This window comes from Euprymna scolopes, chromosome 15 (assembly GCF_053919585.1).
Source record: "Euprymna scolopes isolate OS-2025 chromosome 15, ASM5391958v1, whole genome shotgun sequence".
NCBI lineage: Eukaryota > Metazoa > Mollusca > Cephalopoda > Sepiida > Sepiolidae > Euprymna > Euprymna scolopes.
In genome coordinates, this window is record NC_136496.1 from 126,567,759 (window position 1) to 126,589,334 (window position 21,576).

The 21,576-nt window shown below is 33.0% G+C and overlaps 1 protein-coding gene across 1 annotated transcript in view; it reads right to left on the minus strand.

Annotated features, from left to right (window-relative positions):
• Positions 1-21,576, minus strand: part of LOC145294121 (mRNA turnover protein 4 homolog) — a 212,197-nt gene that overhangs the window by 105,593 nt on the left and 85,028 nt on the right. Inside the window, exon 4 of the mRNA XM_080141223.1 lies at positions 2,520-2,669. Within this exon, the coding sequence (XP_079997349.1) occupies positions 2,520-2,669 (150 nt within the window). The remainder of the gene's footprint in view (positions 1-2,519; positions 2,670-21,576) is intronic.

Below are 21,576 nucleotides of genomic sequence, written 5' to 3' on the forward strand. Positions count from 1 at the left end.
AAATCCAAATTAAAAGCACCCCTCCCCCCTTTTCAGGCCATCTTAGCTTTTTAAAGAAATTAAACAAAATCCTTTGTTATAGGGAAATAAATTCTGGAGGTGGGAGGGGAATGGAGAGTTAGTAAAAAAAAAAAAAAAAAGAAAAAAAAAAAAGAAACACTTACCCTACCACCTACTAACCCTATGTTCGAGTGGTAGGCCGTCGAGGTAAAATGGTGAGAGAGGAAGAGAGAACAAACGGGAAAGGAGAAACAAAAATATGAAAGAGAAAGAGGAAGGAGAAATAGAATTGCTTCAGTAATAATCAGACTTTTTTTTTTTTATTGTCATTTCATCTCAAACAAGGCACAGAGCCACTTAGTCATGAGGGGTTACTATTTGGGACCAGATTTGCAGGGAATTGGGCAGCAATATGTCTATTCACATTAAACTTGAATTTCTGCATGTCAGTATAGTCAGGGAAGTAGGGGCTCGGAAGAGAATTCCAATGTGCAGCAGTTCGATGAAAAAAAGCTACTCGAGTAGAAGGCTTTACGGCATTTAGGGTATCTACAATGTAGAGGTGGGATTTTGCTGCTTGTCAGGTTTGTCGAGGGTATTGTCGTCAAAAAGATACTAGTGCTTAGAGTTCAGCAGAACACTTGCCATCGAAATACTTGTAAAACAGGCACAAGGATGCCATGTTTTCGCGATGGGACAGAGGCTGGAGTTTGGCCAACAGTGTGGGATCTATTAGGTTGGAGACTTTTTTGAACTCCGTCTAGGAGCAAGAGACTAATAGCAGACGTACCAGCACAGATGTGGCAACAATAATCCCTGAATGGGTGAACCGTAGCCTTGTAAAAATACAGGATACTCTTAAGTGTGACTAGCCTTTTAGCATGGTAGAGAGAGCCCACCTTCCTTGCAGTAGCTTTGGCAATTACCTCCATGCGTTTGTCTGTGAATGTTAACCCCCAAAAGAATTATGCAAAAAACTTTGAATAATAAAATGGAATTCCATTAAAACATGAAAAAGTCTCATTCCTGTTGTGCGGTTAAGACAGAAGCCATGAAATGTTTTTGCAAACTATACGCATAGATCAGCATTTATCAAAGCGAGATCACATGAGGACAAAGGTTAATAAGATCGAATATGGAACAACATCTTGAGATGATTGAAAAGGATACGTGGAAGAATCAGAATTTGTCTTTACTTGAAGAGCGTGGGTAGCATTTTTTCACATCAAGTTGTGGAGATTTTCTAATAATTTCAGGCTAATCTCTGTGAGCTCGAGCTGAATATACCTTTTTCTTTTTTTTTTAAACTCCGCTGGAATTTCTTTTCTTATATAGGAACTTTTTTTTTTTTTTTTTTTTTACAAGGTTGATGATGTAACTATCCACAACAAGATAATCAGAAGTTGGAGTAAACAATTTTTGCAGGTGTCAAGAACTTCATATTTTCGCTAAGAAAGGTACAATATGCCATCTGTGAATCAATAGAGTAAAATAAACTTCCAAACTTTGATAGAGCAAATAGTACTTAAAAAAAAAAATTCCAATACTTTACATTTCCAATCAGGTATAGATAGATGATACTAACCCGACGGTTGTGGAATCAGAAGAATAAAAATCTGGCTGACTCTTAGAATTCCAAAATATCTAATCCTGATTCCTTATCTTCAAGTTTTAATATTCAGACTGCCTTCATGCTTCAGAGATTAATAAATTGTTAATAATTATATATGAATTGGATAGAAAATCAGCAGCAAATAATCTTAACACACTTGTTATTTGAAAAACTTTTGAAAAAAAATTATCGAGTAGAAAAAAAAAAAAAAAAAAAAAAAAACAAGTGAAGCATGCATGTCCCCCTTGAGTGCACAGTGAACGAGGCATAAAAAAAAAAAAAAAAAATGACTAAATTCAGCATTTGCCCCCTGCCCCATTTTGCCCCAAACGGTGTAGTTTTAGGCCTTAACATATGTAAATGGGAGTTCTGCACCATGCAAAAAAGGAAATTACTAACCCCTGCTCCCTTTCATTCCATAAGTCCCCAAGGTCTCAACATATTTAAATTTTAGTTCAGCACCATGCAAAACTGCTAAATAGACATGCACACAAAATTCTGGACAAATATGGTAAAATAGTCCCAAAAATGGAATGTCTTAATTAGCCCTAAAAGAGTTATCGCGAAGTATAGACAAACAAAATTATATAGAAAGCAGTTAGCTACAAATTTTCAGAAAGTTTTATAAAAATCCAAGGCATCAATTTTTTTTATTTTTTATTAGCACAAAAGTGTCTATTTTAACCCAAAAGACACCCCTAGGGGAGTAACCGGAGGTTTCTTGGAAAATCAGTTAACTTTTTTTTTTTTACTCATATCACGTTTATGCAAAATTTCAAAAAATTCCAAGGCGTAGTTATTGAGAAAAGTGTGGACGGACAAATGGAAAAGGGTGAATTTTGTCCGGGGGGGGGGGGATTAAAGAGTTTTCCTTTAGAGTGGTATACAAAAAAGAAACAGTACTTACTCAAGGACTTCTTGTTTTGTCTTGTTTGTGAACAGCAAACCAGTTTGACCTCTTAATTGAGCACTCAGTTTGTGAAGGTTTTCGCGATATGCTTCTTCTGGTGTGCGTCCCAAAGCGATTGCCATGACTTTGTTTTTGCCAAAAAAAAATCTGAAGAGAAAAATAAAAATAAAATTGGATTCCATGAGAACACAATTAGGAACACAAATGAACCATAATACTTGACATTTTTGCTTTAAATCAGATTAGAAAATAGTCATCTTGGTGTTGTGTTAAAACATTTTAACACTGGAAATTCTTCCTCATTTGTCAGAAACATCACGTGTGGAATGTGAGGATTAAAGTGCAAAATAGATTGAAATGAGAGTTTCAATTAAATCAAAATTAAGAGCAACAGTGTGAGCATGTGAGGGAAAAGAGACAGGAAGTCATTCCAAGTCTTCTACTCTCCTCATGAATCATTTCAAGACTTAGCCTTCATGGTAGAATTGAAAAAACTGTCATAAGGGAGAAAAGGAAGGCAATACAAAAGTAAACCTAAGTTAAAGGTTCACTTTCTACAAATAGCTGTTGACTCCTAGGGAGCTCATTCGTCCTTTGTCATGCTTACATTTTGCCCATTAGACTATCTAGCCTTCTTCAGTGTCTTTTGGGAAATTTCTAGAAAGGTGCCCAAGAAGGCTGAAAGATATAACAACAATCTTATGATATTGAAAACAACCAGAAACCTGTAAATAACAAAAAAAAAAAACACCTAAAGAAGCCTAGAGAGTAAATGAGTAAATCTGTTGAAATGTTGTGAAAATAACAGATAAAAAAAAAAAAAAAAAAAAAAAATACTACTGGAGTGAATGTTAACAAATGATTGACTTTTGTGATACATTTTTAAAGAATGCAAACTTTTTACATTAACGTTTTTCAGCTTCAAAAAATATTTATTCAATAAATACATAACTAAAAATTTGACAAAATATCATTAGATTTAGATATAAAGTTCAATTTTATACTCGTTAAAAAGTTAATGAAAACATTTATTTTTTTTGCTGTCCAATTTGAAATAATCTGTTTCAATAAAAAAAAAAAAAAAGAAGCTTTTGTGAATGTTAGGAAGCTTCAAGGATTTTCTGCTGGTTATATAGGCTGAAAATAAACTTTAAGCACACCCTCAAAAACAATAGTGAACGCTTGTAAAGGCAAGTCAGTTTGTGATGGCGCTCTTCTGTCATCTGTTCTTGAATGTAGAGGCTAGCCATTCTCGAATCCTTGGACAAATCAGATCAGGTGGTTGAAAGGATATGTGGATGCTTCACATGGAATGTGCTCAAACAGATCCTGACTGGCACAGATGAAAGACGCATTGATCAACATGTTAAAATCGAAAACCTACATCATGAAAATTGGCATTTACAGAAAGCTGTTAAGGTGTTCCAAAAAAATGTCATTTATAGTGATAGTGATGAAACTGGTCACATGATGCATTACAGCAAGAGAATAAGAACTTTGGGATACAGAAGCATTTGTTCAAGAGAAGGAGTAGTAGATTATTTTTTATTAACTCTTATTTAAGATTGCAACCATTTTTTAAAAGGGGGGGGGGCATTCTCCAGTGGATCTTCTGAGACACAAAAAAGTGGTACATGAAATATAAGGACTTCACGTCTAAGTACTCCATTATTTTGTTTTAGTGTCTCTGATTTCAACAATACATTTTAGAAACAGAAGCTGATAGAGTAACCTGACATTTATAGGTTACAATAACATTAGCCAGCAAGCTATACAAACCCCTGTAAACTTATATTTTGGGGGAGGGGCGGGGGCTTGAGAAATCCTTTTCATATGAACACACTGACCATCCAAATATATATATTCGGTAAATGATTCTTTTGTATACAAGATTTAATACAAAAAACTTCAATAATGAATCTATTATGTTATATGTATATATAAGAAAAGTTATTATGTTATATGTATATATAAGAAAAGTTATTATGTTATATGTATATATAAGAAAAGTTATTATGTTATATGTATATATAAGAAAAGTTATTATGTTATATGTATATATAAGAAAAGTTATTATGTTATATGTATATATAAGAAAAGTTATTATGTTATATGTATATATAAGAAAAGTTATGTTATATGTATATATAAGAAAAGTTATGTTATATGTATATATAAGAAAAGTTATTATGTTATATGTATATATAAGAAAAGTTATTATGTTATATGTATATATAAGAAAAGTTATTATGTTATATGTATATATAAGAAAAGTTATTATGTTATATGTATATATAAGAAAAGTTATTATATGTATATATAAGAAAAGTTATTATGTTATATGTATATATAAGAAAAGTTATTATGTTATATGTATATATATAAGAAAAGTTATTATGTTATATGTATATATATAAGAAAAGTTATTATGTTATATGTATATATATAAGAAAAGTTATTATGTTATATGTATATATAAGAAAAGTTATTATGTTATATGTATATATAAGAAAAGTTATTATGTTATATGTATATATAAGAAAAGTTATTATGTTATATGTATATATAAGAAAAGTTATTATGTTATATGTATATATAAGAAATGTTATTATGTTATATGTATATATAAGAAAAGTTATTATGTTATATGTATATATAAGAAAAGTTATTATGTTATATGTATATATAAGAAAAGTTATTATGTTATATGTATATATAAAAAAAGTTATTATGTTATATGTATATATAAGAAAAGTTATGTTATCTATATATATAAAAGCCAAACGTCTGTGTGTATGTATGTATGTTTGTTTGTAACGCTAAAACTTTTGAAAGACGGAACCAAACTTGACAAATTTGGTATCATATCGAAGCCCCATCACCCGGATGACAAATACCGAAATTTCACGTCAAACGGACCACTAGAAGTTGGTCACCTGATCATTTATCTTCGAGGGGGGCCCCCCAAAAAACCTGTCATTATCTATATATATAAAAGACAAATGTTTGTTTGTAACGCTAAAACTTGAGATGAAAGATTCCTCTCCCCTAAGAATAAAACATATGTTCAATATCTGCTTTTGTTTTTTCATTGTTTATACGGTCCCGAGCAACGCCGGGTAGCCCTGCTAGTCTTCTATATATATAAAAGCCAAACGTCTGTGTGTATGTATGTTTGTTTGTAACGCTAAAACTTTTGAAAGACGGAACCAGACTTGACAAATTTGGTATCATATCGAAGCCCCATATCCCGGATGACAAATATCGAAATTTCACGTCAAACGGACCAGTAGAAAGGGGTGAACTTATCGTTTTTCTCCCAGGGGGCCCCCCAAAAAACCTGTCATTTTAACGTTATTCATTACGTGTCACGTGACGTGACGTCAGCTCAGTAAAATGTCGGCTGCGGCTGAGGTACGTTAAAACTGCCTTCGGAGGAGAAATTGATACTATAACATAGTTAAATATTAGTTTTCGACTCGAACCGTTATTACCAACGGAATTATCGCACTCCAAAAATCAAAATCCCAAAATTACACGAAAATTGACGTAGGGAAAATGTTTTTATTTTTGCTTGAAGTTTTTTGCCGGCGAAGATGACTTTGCTCTTTGTAAAACATGTAAACAAAGATTTAGCCAAAAGATTTAGCCATTTTGTTTATACATTCTAACTCTGTTAACTTGAAGGGGGAGGGGTGGGTATCAGTATCAGGCCGCTTATGTAAACGAAAATTAGGTCGCGTGCACATTTTCCAAAGAACACATTCTCTCTCGAGATTGAGAGTTCAAACGTGCACAGTAGTGAAATTTGGGAAAGAGGATGGAACAACTTTCTCTTCTGCCTCTCTCTCACACTATTTATCTTCTCTCTCTCTCGCTCTCTCTCTCACCCTGTTTCTCTTCTCTCTATATTAGCACTTATCAAGGCCAATAGGCAAATCGAGGATAGACTCGACGATGAGAGTTCAAACGTGCACAGTATTACAATTTGGAAAAGAGGATGGAACAACTTTCTCTTCTGCCTCTGTCTAACACTCTTTATCTTCTCTCTCTCTCACCCTGTTTCTCTTCTCTCTATATTAGCACTTATCAAGGCAAATAGGCAACTCGAGGATCAACTCGACTCACCATATTTCTATCTCTCACTCTCTTCTCTCTCTCTCTCTCTTTCTAGACCTCTTTCTCTTTCTCTCTCTCACCCTCTTTATCTACTCTCTCTCTCACCGTCTTTCCCTTCTATCTATATTAGCACTTATCAAGGCCAATAGGCAACTCGAGATTGAGAGTTCAAACGTGCACAGTAGTGAAATTTGGGAAAGAGGATGGAACAACTTTCTCTTCTGCCTCTCTCTCACACTATTTATCTTCTCTCTCTCTCTCGCTCTCTCTCTCTCTCACTCTGTTTCTCTTCTCTCTATATTAGCACTTATCAAGGCCAATAGGCAAATCGAGGATAGACTCGACGATGAGAGTTCAAACGTGCACAGTATTACAATTTGGAAAAGAGGATGGAACAACTTTCTCTTCTGCCTCTCTCTAACACTCTTTATCTTCTCTCTCTCTCTCACCCTGTTTCTCTTCTCTCTATATTAGCACTTATCAAGGCAAATAGGCAACTCGAGGATCAACTCGACTCACCATATTTCTCTTTCTCTCTCTCTCACTCTCTCTCTCACTCTCTCTAGACCTCTTTCTCTTCTCTTTCTCTCTCTCACCCTCTTTATCTACTCTCTCTCTCTCACCCTCTTTCCCTTCTATCTATATTAGCACTTATCAAGGCCAATAGGCAACTCGAGATTTAGAGTTCAAACGTGCACAGTAGTGAAATTTGGGAAAGAGGATGGAACAACTTTCTCTTCTGCCTCTCTCTCACACTATTTATCTTCTCTCTCTCTCTCGCTCTCTCTCTCTCACCCTATTTCTCTTCTCTCTATATTAGCACTTATCAAGGCCAATAGGCAAATCGAGGATAGACTCGACGATGAGAGTTCAAACGTGCACAGTATTACAATTTGGAAAAGAGGATGGAACAACTTTCTCTTCTGCCTCTCTCTAACACTCTTTATCTTCTCTCTCTCTCACCCTGTTTCTCTTCTCTCTATATTAACACTTATCAAGGCAAATAGGCAACTCGAGGATCAACTCGACTCACCATATTTCTATCTCTCACTCTCTTCTCTCTCTCTCTAGACCTCTTTCTCTTCTCTTTCTCTCTCTCACCCTCTTTATCTACTCTCTCTCTCTCACCGTCTTTCCCTTCTATCTATATTAGCACTTATCAAGGCCAATAGGCAACTCGAGATTGAGAGTTCAAACGTGCACAGTAGTGAAATTTGGGAAAGAGGATGGAACAACTTTCTCTTCTGCCTCTCTCTCACACTATTTATCTTCTCTCTCTCTCTCTCTCTCACCCTGTTTCTCTTCTCTCTATATTAGCACTTATCAAGGCCAATAGGCAAATCGAGGATAGACTCGACGATGAGAGTTCAAACGTGCACAGTATTACAATTTGGAAAAGAGGATGGAACAACTTTCTCTTCTGCCTCTCTCTAACACTCTCTCTCTCTCTCTCACCCTGTTTCTCTTCTCTCTATATTAGCACTTATCAAGGCAAATAGGCAACTCGAGGATCAACTCGACTCACCATATTTCTCTCTCTCTCACTCTCTTCTCTCTCTCTCTCTCTCTAGACCTCTTTCTCTTCTCTTTCTCACCCTCTTTATCTACTCTCTCTCTCACCCTCTTTCCCTTCTATCTATATTAGCACTTATCAAGGCCAATAGGCAACTCGAGATTGAGAGTTCAAACGTGCACAGTAGTGAAATTTGGGAAAGAGGATGGAACAACTTTCTCTTCTGCCTCTCTCTCAGACTATTTATCTTCTCTCTCTCTCGCTCTCTCACCCTATTTCTCTTCTCTCTATATTAGCACTTATCAAGGCCAATAGGCAAATCGAGGATAGACTCGACGATGAGAGTTCAAACGTGCACAGTATTACAATTTGGAAAAGAGGATGGAACAACTTTCTCTTCTGCCTCTCTCTAACACTCTTTATCTTCTCTCTCTCTCACCCTGTGTCTCTTCTCTCTATATTAGCACTTATCAAGGCAAATAGGCAACTCGAGGATCAACTCGACTCACCATATTTCTCTCTCTCACTCTCTCTCTCTCTCTCTCTCTCTCTCTCTAGACCTCTTTCTCTTCTCTTTCTCTCTCTCACCCTCTTTATCTACTCTCTCTCACCCTCTTTCCCTTCTATCTATATTAGCACTTATCAAGGCCAATAGGCAACTCGAGATTGAGAGTTCAAACGTGCACAGTAGTGAAATTTGGGAAAGAGGATGGAACAACTTTCTCTTCTGCCTCTCTCTCACGAAAGAGGATGGAATAACTTTCTCTTCTGCCTCTCTCTCACACTCTTTATCTTCTCTCTCTCTCTCTCTACCCCTGTTTCTCTTCTCTCTATATTAGCACTTATCAAGGCCAATAGGCAACTCGAGGATCAACTCGACGATGAGAGTTCAAACGCGCACAGTATTCAAATTTGGGAAAGAGGATGGAACAACTTTCTCTTCTGCCTCTCTCTCACACTCTATCTTCTCTCTCTCTCACCCTGTTTCTCTTCTCTCTATATTAGCACTTATCAAGGCCAATAGGCAACTCGAGGATCAACTCGACGATGAGAGTTCAAACGTGCACAGTATTCAAATTTGGGAAAGAGGATGGAACAACTTTCTCTTCTGCCTCTCTCTCACACTCTTTATCTTCTCTCTCTCACCCTGAAAGATTCCTCTCCCCTCAGAATAAAACATATGTTCAATATCTGCTTTTGTTTTTATATTGTTGTTACGGTCCCGGGCAACGCCGGGTAGCCCTGCTAGTATGTATATATAAGAAAAGTTATTATGTTATATGTATATATAAGAAAAGTTATTATGTTATATGTATATATAAGAAAAGTTATTATGTTATATGTATATATAAGAAAAGTTATTATGTTATATGTATATATAAGAAAAGTTATTATGTTATATGTATATATAAGAAAAGTTATGTTATATGTATATATAAGAAAAGTTATGTTATATGTATATATAAGAAAAGTTATGTTATATGTATATATAAGAAAAGTTATGTTATATGTATATATAAGAAAAGTTATGTTATATGTATATATAAGAAAAGTTATGTTATATGTATAAGAAAAGTTATGTTATATGTATAAGAAAAGTTATTATGTTATGTGTATATATAAGAAAAGTTATGTTATATGTATATATAAGAAAAGTTATTATGTTATATGTATATATAAGAACAAAGAATAAATAAAACATGTTAAAAACACTTTAAGAAAAGTTAAAAACATATTTAATTTTCAAAAAGGAAACACAAATTAAGTGGATTGTCCATAATCTGCGGAATTTTTAAAGAAATACTTTCCTTCTCATCAGAGAGTAGGAATTAACAAAATGTGGAATTAGATTTTGCTTGCAAAGTATTCAATGAAACTACAAGTTAGCCATAGAGCTTACTTGGTAAAAGTTAAAAAATAATAATGAAGCAGAGGAAAGGGGGGGGGATTATTTCCCGTGAATGGATGGCCGGGTGAAGAATAGAATATCCAATAACGGTAAAACCCAAGTTGGTTAAAGCTCAGTATCCAGTGTAAAAATCCCAAGGAATCGCATTCCTGGAAGATATTTCGATGTCATCCAAAAGATAGAATTCTATGAAATAATTCACAAATGGGTACAAGGAAAAAAGAGCGAGTTCAAAATAAAAAGAAAGATAAATTGTGTGTAGAATGAAGAAATAGAGATTTTAAGACACTTCTGCCATGGCCAATTTTCTAAATAATGAGGTTATTAAGAGTGCTCAATAAAAGAGCAAAATATATTTTATTAATATAAACAAATTTACATGGTTGCAACACTGAACCTGCTAATGCTTCGGAGAAATGGTCGGTTAAAGCCATAAGTCCTCGTCAGGAAATTTAATAAATAGTTGCTTTCCACAGAAGAAACCATTCCTTATCAAAGGATTTGAGGAATGGTTCCTTCTGTGGAAAGCAACCATTTATTAAGTCGCCTCACGAGGACTTGTTTTAACCGAGCATTTCTCCGAAACATTAGCATGTTCAGTGTTGTGACCTTGTAAATTTGTTTACACACACACACATATATATATATATATATATATATATATATATATATATATATATATATATATATATATATAACCAAACAATTAGATTAATTAATCTTATGGTTCACAGTCTTACAAAATATTGTTGAGAGAAAATATTTTATAAGACAATCCCAGCCAAATAAAACAGCTCAATATACAAGATAGAACAAAGAATTGTAGGATTTATATTTCAATTTTGTGGAGTAAAAATATAGAATTTTTAAATGAATTTATTATTTGAAACAAGGAATACAATTTAAAGTTTTTTCTTTAATCCATGGATTTTCAATGCATAGCTCATTTCTTCAGAGGAAATGTCTTTAGCCAGATAATTATTATTGATAAACATAAATCTTGCTATTTAGCACATATATTGAAAAGTAACTAAAAATATTTTTAAAAGGATATCGTTTTAAGATTATCCAACGGGAGAATCGGATCAAATAAGAAAAGGATCCTTTTATTCATATTCAAAATATGTTTGAACAACTATATATCTCTGAATATGGCTACATATATATATATATATATATGATGATTGCAACGTCTTGTCAGACGAGTGCCACTCCCTCAGTCACTTAAAGTCCATGAGCCCGAAGATTACCTTTTTTTTTTTTTTTTTTTTTTTTTTTTAAGTCCTGCCAGCGAATTCACACGCTCAAGCAGACATGACATTGACGACGGTCCTTGGCATATATACACATACATACCCATAAACATATACACATATATACAATCATATACAAATATATACATACATATACGTACACATGTATGCACATATACATACATGCACAAAGTTACCTACATATACCTACACATACATATATATGCACCTATACGCATACATACATATACCTATAAATACACATAAATATATATACCTATATACAAACACACAAACATATACACAAAAAATAAAGATATATATACATACGTATACAAATAGGTATACATACACTAGTACATATACATACACACACACATATATATATGCATATATAGAATGATGGCAGATCAATTATTACATGCTTCCAGCATTTCAGGGCTACACACGTGACACTTTTTCCATCGCCACGGACAATTTTTATAGACAAATGCCTGAGGAACTATCTATACAAAGATGATGTTACAGAGTTTTAGCTTTGTACGACAGCTAAGTCTCTCTCTCGGTTCAAAATGTTGAGATTCAGCAACAAGCATGAGCAAGATGGCCAGCAACAAATCAAACTGCAGACCAGCTTAATGCGGGTACTGGTCTCCCGCTTTGTTTTTTTTGTTTTTTTTAATCAGAGATTTGCTTCATCCAGAGGGGTTGGCTTAACAGGGCTTTTGGGAGTCCTCTCCACCCCACACACATATCGAAATAAAGATATACACATACAAACATGCATACAAACAGATGCACGCAAACATACATACGCAAGAACAAACACATGACAGCATGCACATACACACACGCATATACATACATATGCACACACACGTACACATACATGTAGAATATATATGATGATGATGATGATGACTGTTACGAATAGGTGAATTCAACATGAATAAAAGAGTAAAACAATCCCAAATACACAGAACATAGAATAGAGACGTTCGCTTCACCGGTAGTACAGCTTTTAAAATATATATATATATATATATATATATATATATATATATACACACACACACACACACACACACACACACACACACACCAAGACAGCATCCATACATTGATATAATACGCATACAACACACACGTGAACACACACACACATAACATCCACATAAATAGATGTGTTGCACAAACATACAGCATACATGTACATTCACACGCACACACCAGAACTAGCTCCCATACTTACAAAGCTGTTTAAACGTCGTCTTAAAGAGAAATACTTCTATACACCCTGGAAAACTTCATTAGTCTGCCCTGTATTTAAAAATTCCAGTGATCAATCATCTCCCAATCAGTCTGTATGTCATGAGTTGGTGGAAACTGATCAACCACCTTGGCAAAAATAACCTGCTTAGTGACATGCAGTATGATTTCCGTTCTGTGAGATCCACAGCTGATGTACTAACTGTTATATCACACAGGATTAGCAAATCACTCAACGGAGGCTTTGTCTCTAGAGCAATAGCTCTTGGGCTTTTGATAGAGTGTGGCAGAAAGGTCTACTTCACAAGATCGCCATCTATAGAATTGCTGGGAATGTCCTCAGTTATAAAATCCTTTCTCCCTTATAGACTTATAAGAGTAGTTGATGGGTAGAAATCAGAAACTCACTGTATTAATGCTGGTGTCCCTCAGAGTTCCATCCTGGGCCCAACCCTCTTCCTAATCTTCATCAATGATCTCCAAAATCACATTCTTAGATCATTCATGCAGACAACACAATCTATGCCAACACTTTAAAGACCAGCAATGACAAAGATCTTTCTGATTCTCTCTTCTGATCTTGAGAACATGGTACAATGGGGAAAAAGGTGGTTGGTCAATTTTAATGCATTGAAAACCAAGCTTCTATCCTTTCATCATAATAGCTCTGATCCCCTCCACTCTCTAACTGAAATTAATGGCTCTAGACTTTGGGAAGCCCCATGTCTTAACAAGTTTCAGGGACTGACCTTTACTCCTGATCTGAAATGGAGCATATACATCAAATATGTTGCTAAGATCGCTGGAAAGATGGTTGGATCACTATTGCTCCAGTAAGTATCTCTACGGATGCAATCCTCTATCTGTATAAAAGCCAGATACGTCCTACAATAGAGTACTGCCACATCCTGCCTTGATAGAGTTCAAAACCGGCTTCGAAACTTAGGTGATGCCATTTTCTCTTCCCTGCAACGTCTTTCCCATAGAAGAGATGTCGTGAGCCTGTCTTTTCTCTATTGCTATTTTCATGGTAAGTGCTCATCTGAACTCCAATCTATAGACAAAATGCAACCTTTTGCATCTAACATTGGTATGAAGGTAAATGTTACAAAAACAAAAACCTCTGCAGGATTCCTACTCTCCAAGAAAAGCAAAATTCTTCTCAAAGAGGAAACCCTAGAAGTTGATTGCTTCAAATATCTGGGTTTAATGTTTGTTGCCACAGGGCAGGGATAAAAAGATTAGGGTTTGATCTATACTGCCTTCAAATTCTGCAGGTACCATTTTATCTCCAATACACAAATGTGAACATGATGCAGGATCATCCCATTAAACCAAATGCTTTTAAAGACGAAACTTTGTTGATTTGACCACTCTGCGTGCCGGAATGAGAATTCATTCATGAAACAATAGTTCCAGAACCACTTCAAGATTGGCAAATACTCCTGAAAGGTCAGCTGAAGACATAGTTACACAATATCAAAGCCGATGTCAAACCTACTTTTGGTCGATGCTGCTGGTCCCTGGACTGGCTACTCACACCTATCTTGGCCACTGAAGATTGTTGTGTTTGATTTACATCCATCCGAGACACTATGTTCTATAGGAGAAAACAGCTCAACTCATTCTAGATGAACGCCATGAAATCGAATATCATCAATAAATTAAAAGTAGAAGATAAAAAAAAATGTTAAATTCGTTTTTAATTTATTTACTTTGTACTATCAATTTTCTTTTCTTTTAATTATATGGTGGGTTTTGGTCCAGTTCCTCAATATTAGCAAACCTTACAAGAAGTAGCCCCAAAAAATGTGGGAGTAAAAAAAAAAAAAATTCTTAAAGGTTTGATGTGCAGTGGAATTAGGTAAAAAAGAACACACGTTGAGGGGCAGTTCTTTGATTTTAAGTTCCATGCTTGAACTGGTTCTAAAACAATGCAAAACGAAATTCCAACAAAAATTATCTGGCCTACCGTTCTTATTTTGTATCTTATTCTCATTATTTCAGCTGATGTAACCTTTGCCCATCATCAGATACATCTTGTTGAACTATGCAGTCTATATAGAATTTAAAATTGAACTTTTTATTTAATCTGAGCTGGAGGAGAGGGGTAGATTGTTTTTGTCTCATTAGCCATAAACGAGAGTTTTTATTATATATCTAGTTAATATTGCTTATGGTGAGGATTGAACCATCAACCTCTAAAAGACTTCTACACTGTCATAGCTAACAGAACAAAACAATCTACCCTGTAGATTAATTGAAGAGTTCAGTTTGAAATTCCATACAGATTCTAAAGTTTGACAAGACACACTTGAAAGTGTCTTTGTTTTTATTTAACTGCACATCAAACCTTCAAAACATTCATTTTTCTTTGGAAATTATATAAAATGAAATAGAATGTAATAAAATTCAATATTAATGATAAAAAATGATTTTTTTTCATCATTAATATTATTGCAACCATTTGACAGTTGCTATATTTTCCTATTGATACGAACACACATACACTTCAGATTAAGTGAAAATTTGTTAACGTAAAAATGTAAATGCCCAAATATATTTTAAACTATTGTAAAGACATTTAAAATGTTTTATAAATCAATTACCAGCATTTTTTTAAAAAATTCTTATTTCATATTGAAACATAATTTAATATAACATGAAAGTTTCCATTGTTTTCTTTGTAGAAGAAGATGCTTTTACTATGTAAGTATTATTATAATATTATTGTGGATTAACAGAAGATTCGGCTAAATCACCATGACCCTTAAGATTTTACATTTTTAGGTGATTACATGTGAACACGCTAAAATGAGAAAATTTCCAAGTCAGCCTAGCATTTTCTGGCACTTAACTGAAAATAATTTACTAAGAGAGATAAATTGTGTTTTTTGGAAAGGAGTGTGATTACATGTGGTTTGATGAAATTACCAGTCAGATTTAGGGTCAGTGATTAATTTTTTTTTTTTAGAATAGCCTGAAAAGGAGAATCATTTTACGTTAAAGTGCCATACAAAACTGATCTCCCACTCTAAATTCTGAAATAATTGTTTTTGGGTTGCTGTTTGGTCTTACTGCCAAGTTTTTCAGGATGTTCACATGTAATTGTCTAAAATTATGTTGGTAGATGGCATTAGAAGTGACCACACAGTTTCCTACAAGAAAATAAAACAAAAAAAATTTTTTTTATTTAAAGATGTAACTTTACTGAGAGGAAGGAAACAAAATCATTTAAAACACGAGAACGCAATGAAAAATATGCTCTTTGTAACATTGCCATCGAGGAGTGTTCGCCATGGGAGATTTTTTTGGCTCTCATAGAAGCGAAGGAAAACGTTCTTTTTCATCAAAACATTCTTCCTTTTCTGCCCAACTAAAAGAATGCAAAATCTTAACCTTATTTTATATCAGCACCGTCGTCATTAGTTATGAAACATCTTAAAAGTGTAAAGTTGATGATTTCATCTTTAGAATCAAGTGAGCGCATTACACAAATGCAACTAAACTGATATATAAAAAAAAAAAAATGTATACATTTTTTGGTTTCTTCATTTACACGATCGTGTTGCCAAGTGAAAAAAAAAAAAAAAAAAAATAGCCATGGCTCACCGTTCTCTTCATTCTTCAATTCTCAGACGTACATTTCAAGTATTTATGGAGAGAAAAAAAGACTCTTCAAATTACAAACATCCTTTTCAAATAACTTTTAAGCTGTTACTAATATGGATCCCCTGTTTAATTAGTGAATTTGCAAATATTGAAGACTCTCTCTCTCTATATATATATATATAAGTAAAAAAAATATCTATTAGCACTCTGTAGCACAATTAATCTAGCTGCAGCCTTCTTCATAGAAAAACAATTTTCATATCACATTAGAAAAAACAAAAAAGATGATTGTCATGGTATTATTTGATATAATCCATTAAATTTACTGTGTATGAACAGTCTAATCTTGTTAATTAGGAAAAAAAAAAAAAAGAAGGTTATTTTATACAGTCTTTTGATATTCAAATTGAGAGATTTGATTTTTGTATGAACATAAAAATAAAAAAGAATTTTTATTTGACTTTTGGTAATTTGTAGAAAAACAAAAAGCTGATTGTTATGGTATTTAGGCAATTAGCAATAAACTAAGCTCTTTTCAAAGAGAGAAGGCAAAGCCTGGGAAGATGGACCTCCTAGAATTGCACAGAACCACCATTACACAGCAATCAACAGGGACCAGGTCATTACAGAAATGGTCTAATTTCTGTTGATTTTGCCCCCCCCCACCCAGAGAATAAAAATCACTGTGCCTTTGATTTCTAAATTGCAAAGACAAGCAGAGCCTCCCACCACTCTTGCTCAGGCAAATTGATTTCTTGCTTTTGATTCTATTACAATCCTTTTAAAAAGATAAATTTGTATAAAAATTTATCAACATGTTAATGTCTATTTACATGAATAAATGCAAAAAATTTAGTCTAGAGTTTGCAAAATAACTTACAAAATTTTCGTTCAAAAAAATTCAAGTGGCAAACTTAGCAAAATAAGATGAAAAAGCTAGTTTAAGATATTTTGGACACATTTCAATATATTTGAAAAGATAAGAAATCTGATAGCAAAAGTAAATTAAATTTTTATTCATATTTTGAAAATACATTTTTCATGGGTAAAAATAATCATTTGTAAATATGTTTTATAAGTTTACAATAGTCTCAAGATTTTATCGAGGCGGTTCGACATCAGAAAGAAGAAAAAAAAAAAGCAATGCCACCAATCTTTTGAACAACAGCCAACAATTCTGTCGACAAGAATATTTATTCGTTTTTCAAGATTTGTCTTGACAGAGCCTCCTCGTTCAATAGTAGATTGCATAAAATTTCTAGCTGAAAATGCGTCATCACATAAATTAATCGCAATATGACAACTTAATTTTTCTAACCCTAACCCAATCAACTACGAAAGATTCTCGGCATTTGCTTTCCGCACATAACACATCTAACAAACTGCAATTAAGAATTGTTTTATCATATTCTACAAATTTTATTCTATATTTTTCTTAGTCTGTACATCCATTTCACTTTTTCTTGAACACTACTGGACCAATCTGGCTGAAATTTTATATCGATCTTTATTATAAGGTGCACCAAACTAAGTATTATGGTATCCATTGGATGCAAAGTTAGGGATTAATATTTAATGCAAAAATAAGCACAAATTTAATCATATTAAATCATCAATTTGGTATATAATGCACTAATTTTAAGTCAATGGGCTATTATTTTTTCTCAGCTTTTAATGGACTGAAAAGTCTAATTTCTTATAATTCTATAACTGAAATCATATAAACTAAATAAGAACCACTGATGCTCTCCACCATTAAGTTTGGTTTAGGAAATGTTTTAATTTTTGAAAATTAGCATTTTTTAAAAAAAATTTTCAATCAAGCAATGCCTTTTTTTTTTTTTTTTTGTAAATTTTCAGTTTAAAAATAGATTTTAATTTAAATAAAATTTTATTATGAATGTGAAAAAAATAAGAAAGAATAATAGTTAACTGGTCCATTCTCAGAATAATAAAGACTAGAAGAAAAAAAATCTTAGGAAAAAGAAAAATGTATATAAATGGTTTACAAAATCACCAAAAATTTAGAGAATAACCTTTGGCCTTTTCACAAGTATTCATTTTGTTTTACTTATCAATTCAGTGTCTGAAGAGAATCGATCCTCTTTATTCCTTCATAATTGCCTTTATTGGCAAAATTCATTTATAATAAATATTCATTGGTTCTGTTTTGAATGTTTTTTTTTTTTTTTTTAAGTTTTGTATCACAGCAAAAGGAAAATTCCAAAACACTGCTCACATCAGAAAAACTGCTATGCAAAAAGAAAGCTACAAAAATTGCCAGAGAAGACGTTTACCAGCCTGTGATTGTGAAAGAAATTGCACTCAGAATATTTGCATAGAAATCCTCCACTCTATAATAAAAACCAATGTGTGCATAAAAATAGGCAGAGATTGTCACTGATAGCCGCACAAATTTGCACATATTCGACTTGGAATGCTGGCTAGTATTTCCACCTGAAATAACGTTAACACATCAGCATATTGTCATTTGGTATGTTAATTTGAAAAAAATCCGTTATTAAATTTAAAGAAAATTTGGACTGGCATGTTGAAAACATAAGGTGTGAGAAATGGCTGGAAAAAAAACACTGCATTTCCTGTCAAAGTCGGATGATGAGGTTTTATCGCCAACTCAACCTCTACATTTTTCTTTGTCTTTCCCCATCAGACAAGAGGAAATGCATTAAAAAATACAAGGCAAGACTATCTACATCAATGTGAATATGGCAATCCCACAAAGTCTGGTGGTATGTTTATTTATTTGCAGACTCTTCTCATCTTCATATATAAATATAATTTCTAAATATACAAATTACTCATCTCAAGGATTCTAGTAAAAAAAAAAAAAATATTTTAAGGCTGGTGGGATTGTGAGATACTGCTTGGGTGCTCTGGCTATTGGTAATGATGCTTCAGCTTAGAAACCATGCTGGAACTCGGCATCATCATCTGATGTAGGCTTTGTTGGAAGACATGCAGCTATATAAGAAAGTAATTGGGCAGACATGTCATTATATATATATATATATCTCTTATTCATCAAGCAAGAAAAAACATGCTGGGCAAAACCATATCAAGCGTTTTAAAAGGGAGAAAGTAAATAGCAAGTCAGACAAGTTCCACAGTCTAAAATGAATCCCAAAAGAAATCCTTTATTTCTAAAATTAGACATTTTTCTCTTTCTATATGGATTGATATATTTTCTCTAAAAAAAAAAAATCAGCATTGTTTTATAACACTAGTGAAATAAGTTGTTTTGCTGCCATTTTTTTTTTTTTTTTTTTTTTTTTTTTTTTTAAGATTGTACGCTTGTGTATAAATATTTTCCAAAACATTTAAATTCTTTTAGAATTTGCTGTTTCTTCTATTATATAAACTTTGCAAGGCAGATATTGAAACGAGTCTCAATTTCTTAAAACCACTTAGACAAATGAGCAGCAGGAATAGCAGCTGCAGGAAAAAAGTAAAAATAAAAACAAAAATATTTGCAAGATCAAACAAACGGATCTTTGTGGTGGGTCCGGAAATAAGCCTTTTTCACTTTACATGAATGGAAAGAAAAACTTTCGAAAAATTGTAAATCGTAAAAAGAGAAAAAAATTGCTGATAAAGTTGTTAGATAAACAAGGTATAAAAAAAAGATGCGCAAGAGAAACCAACAAAAATAAATTTCTATAATTTATTAAAAACAAAAGAATTTCAATATTTGCTATTCTCCGGACATAAATCAATTTGTTTTTATAAAATTTTAATCCTTCATAGCTTTTCTATTTTTAATGTTGCAAAGATTGAATATTGATCAACCTAATTAAAATTGATTGTACTTTTGCCAGGTGACAATAGGCACTCAAAATGGATGGATTTAAAAGTTGAAATTTGATAGGCATCATATGTTCCCTGGTACACTGTTTTTGTGGTTGTTTTTAACACCATATTTTGAATAAAATAAGATAAATAAAAAAAGATAAATAAAATAAAAAGATTCTTCTACAATGTACTAGTCACTTCCTTCTCTAGTATTCTTTATACATGTAACTATTTAAATTTTTTCAAATCATACTCCAAATTAAGATACACAACAGTATTAAAGTTGTTTACAACTGTTTCAAGATCATGTTTATTTTCAGTCTTAAAAGATACATATGAAAGATGTTTGAAATACTGTTCTGATGAGACATTGAACAAATTTTATGTTGTATTAGCAAACCTGCTCCTGACTGTATTAACATGCAAAAATATAAATGTAATGCGAACAAACATCTTGCTGTGAGCCTCTCCCCTAATCGGGCTCTATCACAGTAGTCCAATACACCTCAATAGCCAGTATGCCTAGTTTGGGGTGTTATAGATTGACACATCTATTAAATTATTTAAATGTGTAATAATCAAACATTTAATATATACTAGTGTACCCACCTCTGTAAAAAATAACAGAGGAGTGGTGGATTCTTAGAAAATAACATCCTGTTTAAGTTAAAAAAATAAAATAAAACGTCTTAAGCTAGAAATAAATACCCCCCCCCCCCAATGTAATTTTTAGCAGAGGATGTAATGGATATATGTGCATTCTCAAATCACTTCAGTGTGAGTAGAGCAATTAGCCTGATGATTTCCCTGGTAATAAAATGTTTCTACGTAACTCACTTGCCATAAGTATATTTTTGTACTCTATTTCAAATATATTTTTTGTAAGGTTTATAAATAGCTCAATATTATAAGAATAGTGTGTGTGTGTGTGTGTGAGAGGAATTTGAACTGCCAACTTGACATTAAAACAAACGACTTCTGATGGTAAAAAAAAACATTTGTAAAAAAAAAAAAAAAAAAAAAAAAAAAAAGGAAAGAAAATATCTTCTGGAAATAGAATCAAGGCGGCAGTGGGAAACTAACTTTCCTTATTTGGACAATTTTTTTTACTCATCAACTTTTGTGATGGAGTTGATTAATATGTCATTTGTGATACTCTAACGAATTTAACTATTTATACAGAAAAAACATTTTACCTAAATGCTAGATAAGAATTCTTTCCTTCACCCATGTGATGCTCCCATTAGGAGAGCAACACATATTTAAAACATTATCTAGAGATGTGTTTCATAACCTCACTACTTATCAGTTTGACTAAACCTAACAAGATTCAAAACTGGGACACTAACATACATATACACACACAAAAATTGCTGTTTAATATATATGGAGGATGAGCATGGAATTGCATATGCACACACACACACACACACACACACACACACACACAATACATACAACTCACTATATCAATGTGTATGCCTGTGTCTATTTTTTCAAAGTGCATCTCCTCAGAGACACAAGATCACAGAGCAGTGTGAAGTGTATCAAATGACATTCTTGTAAACC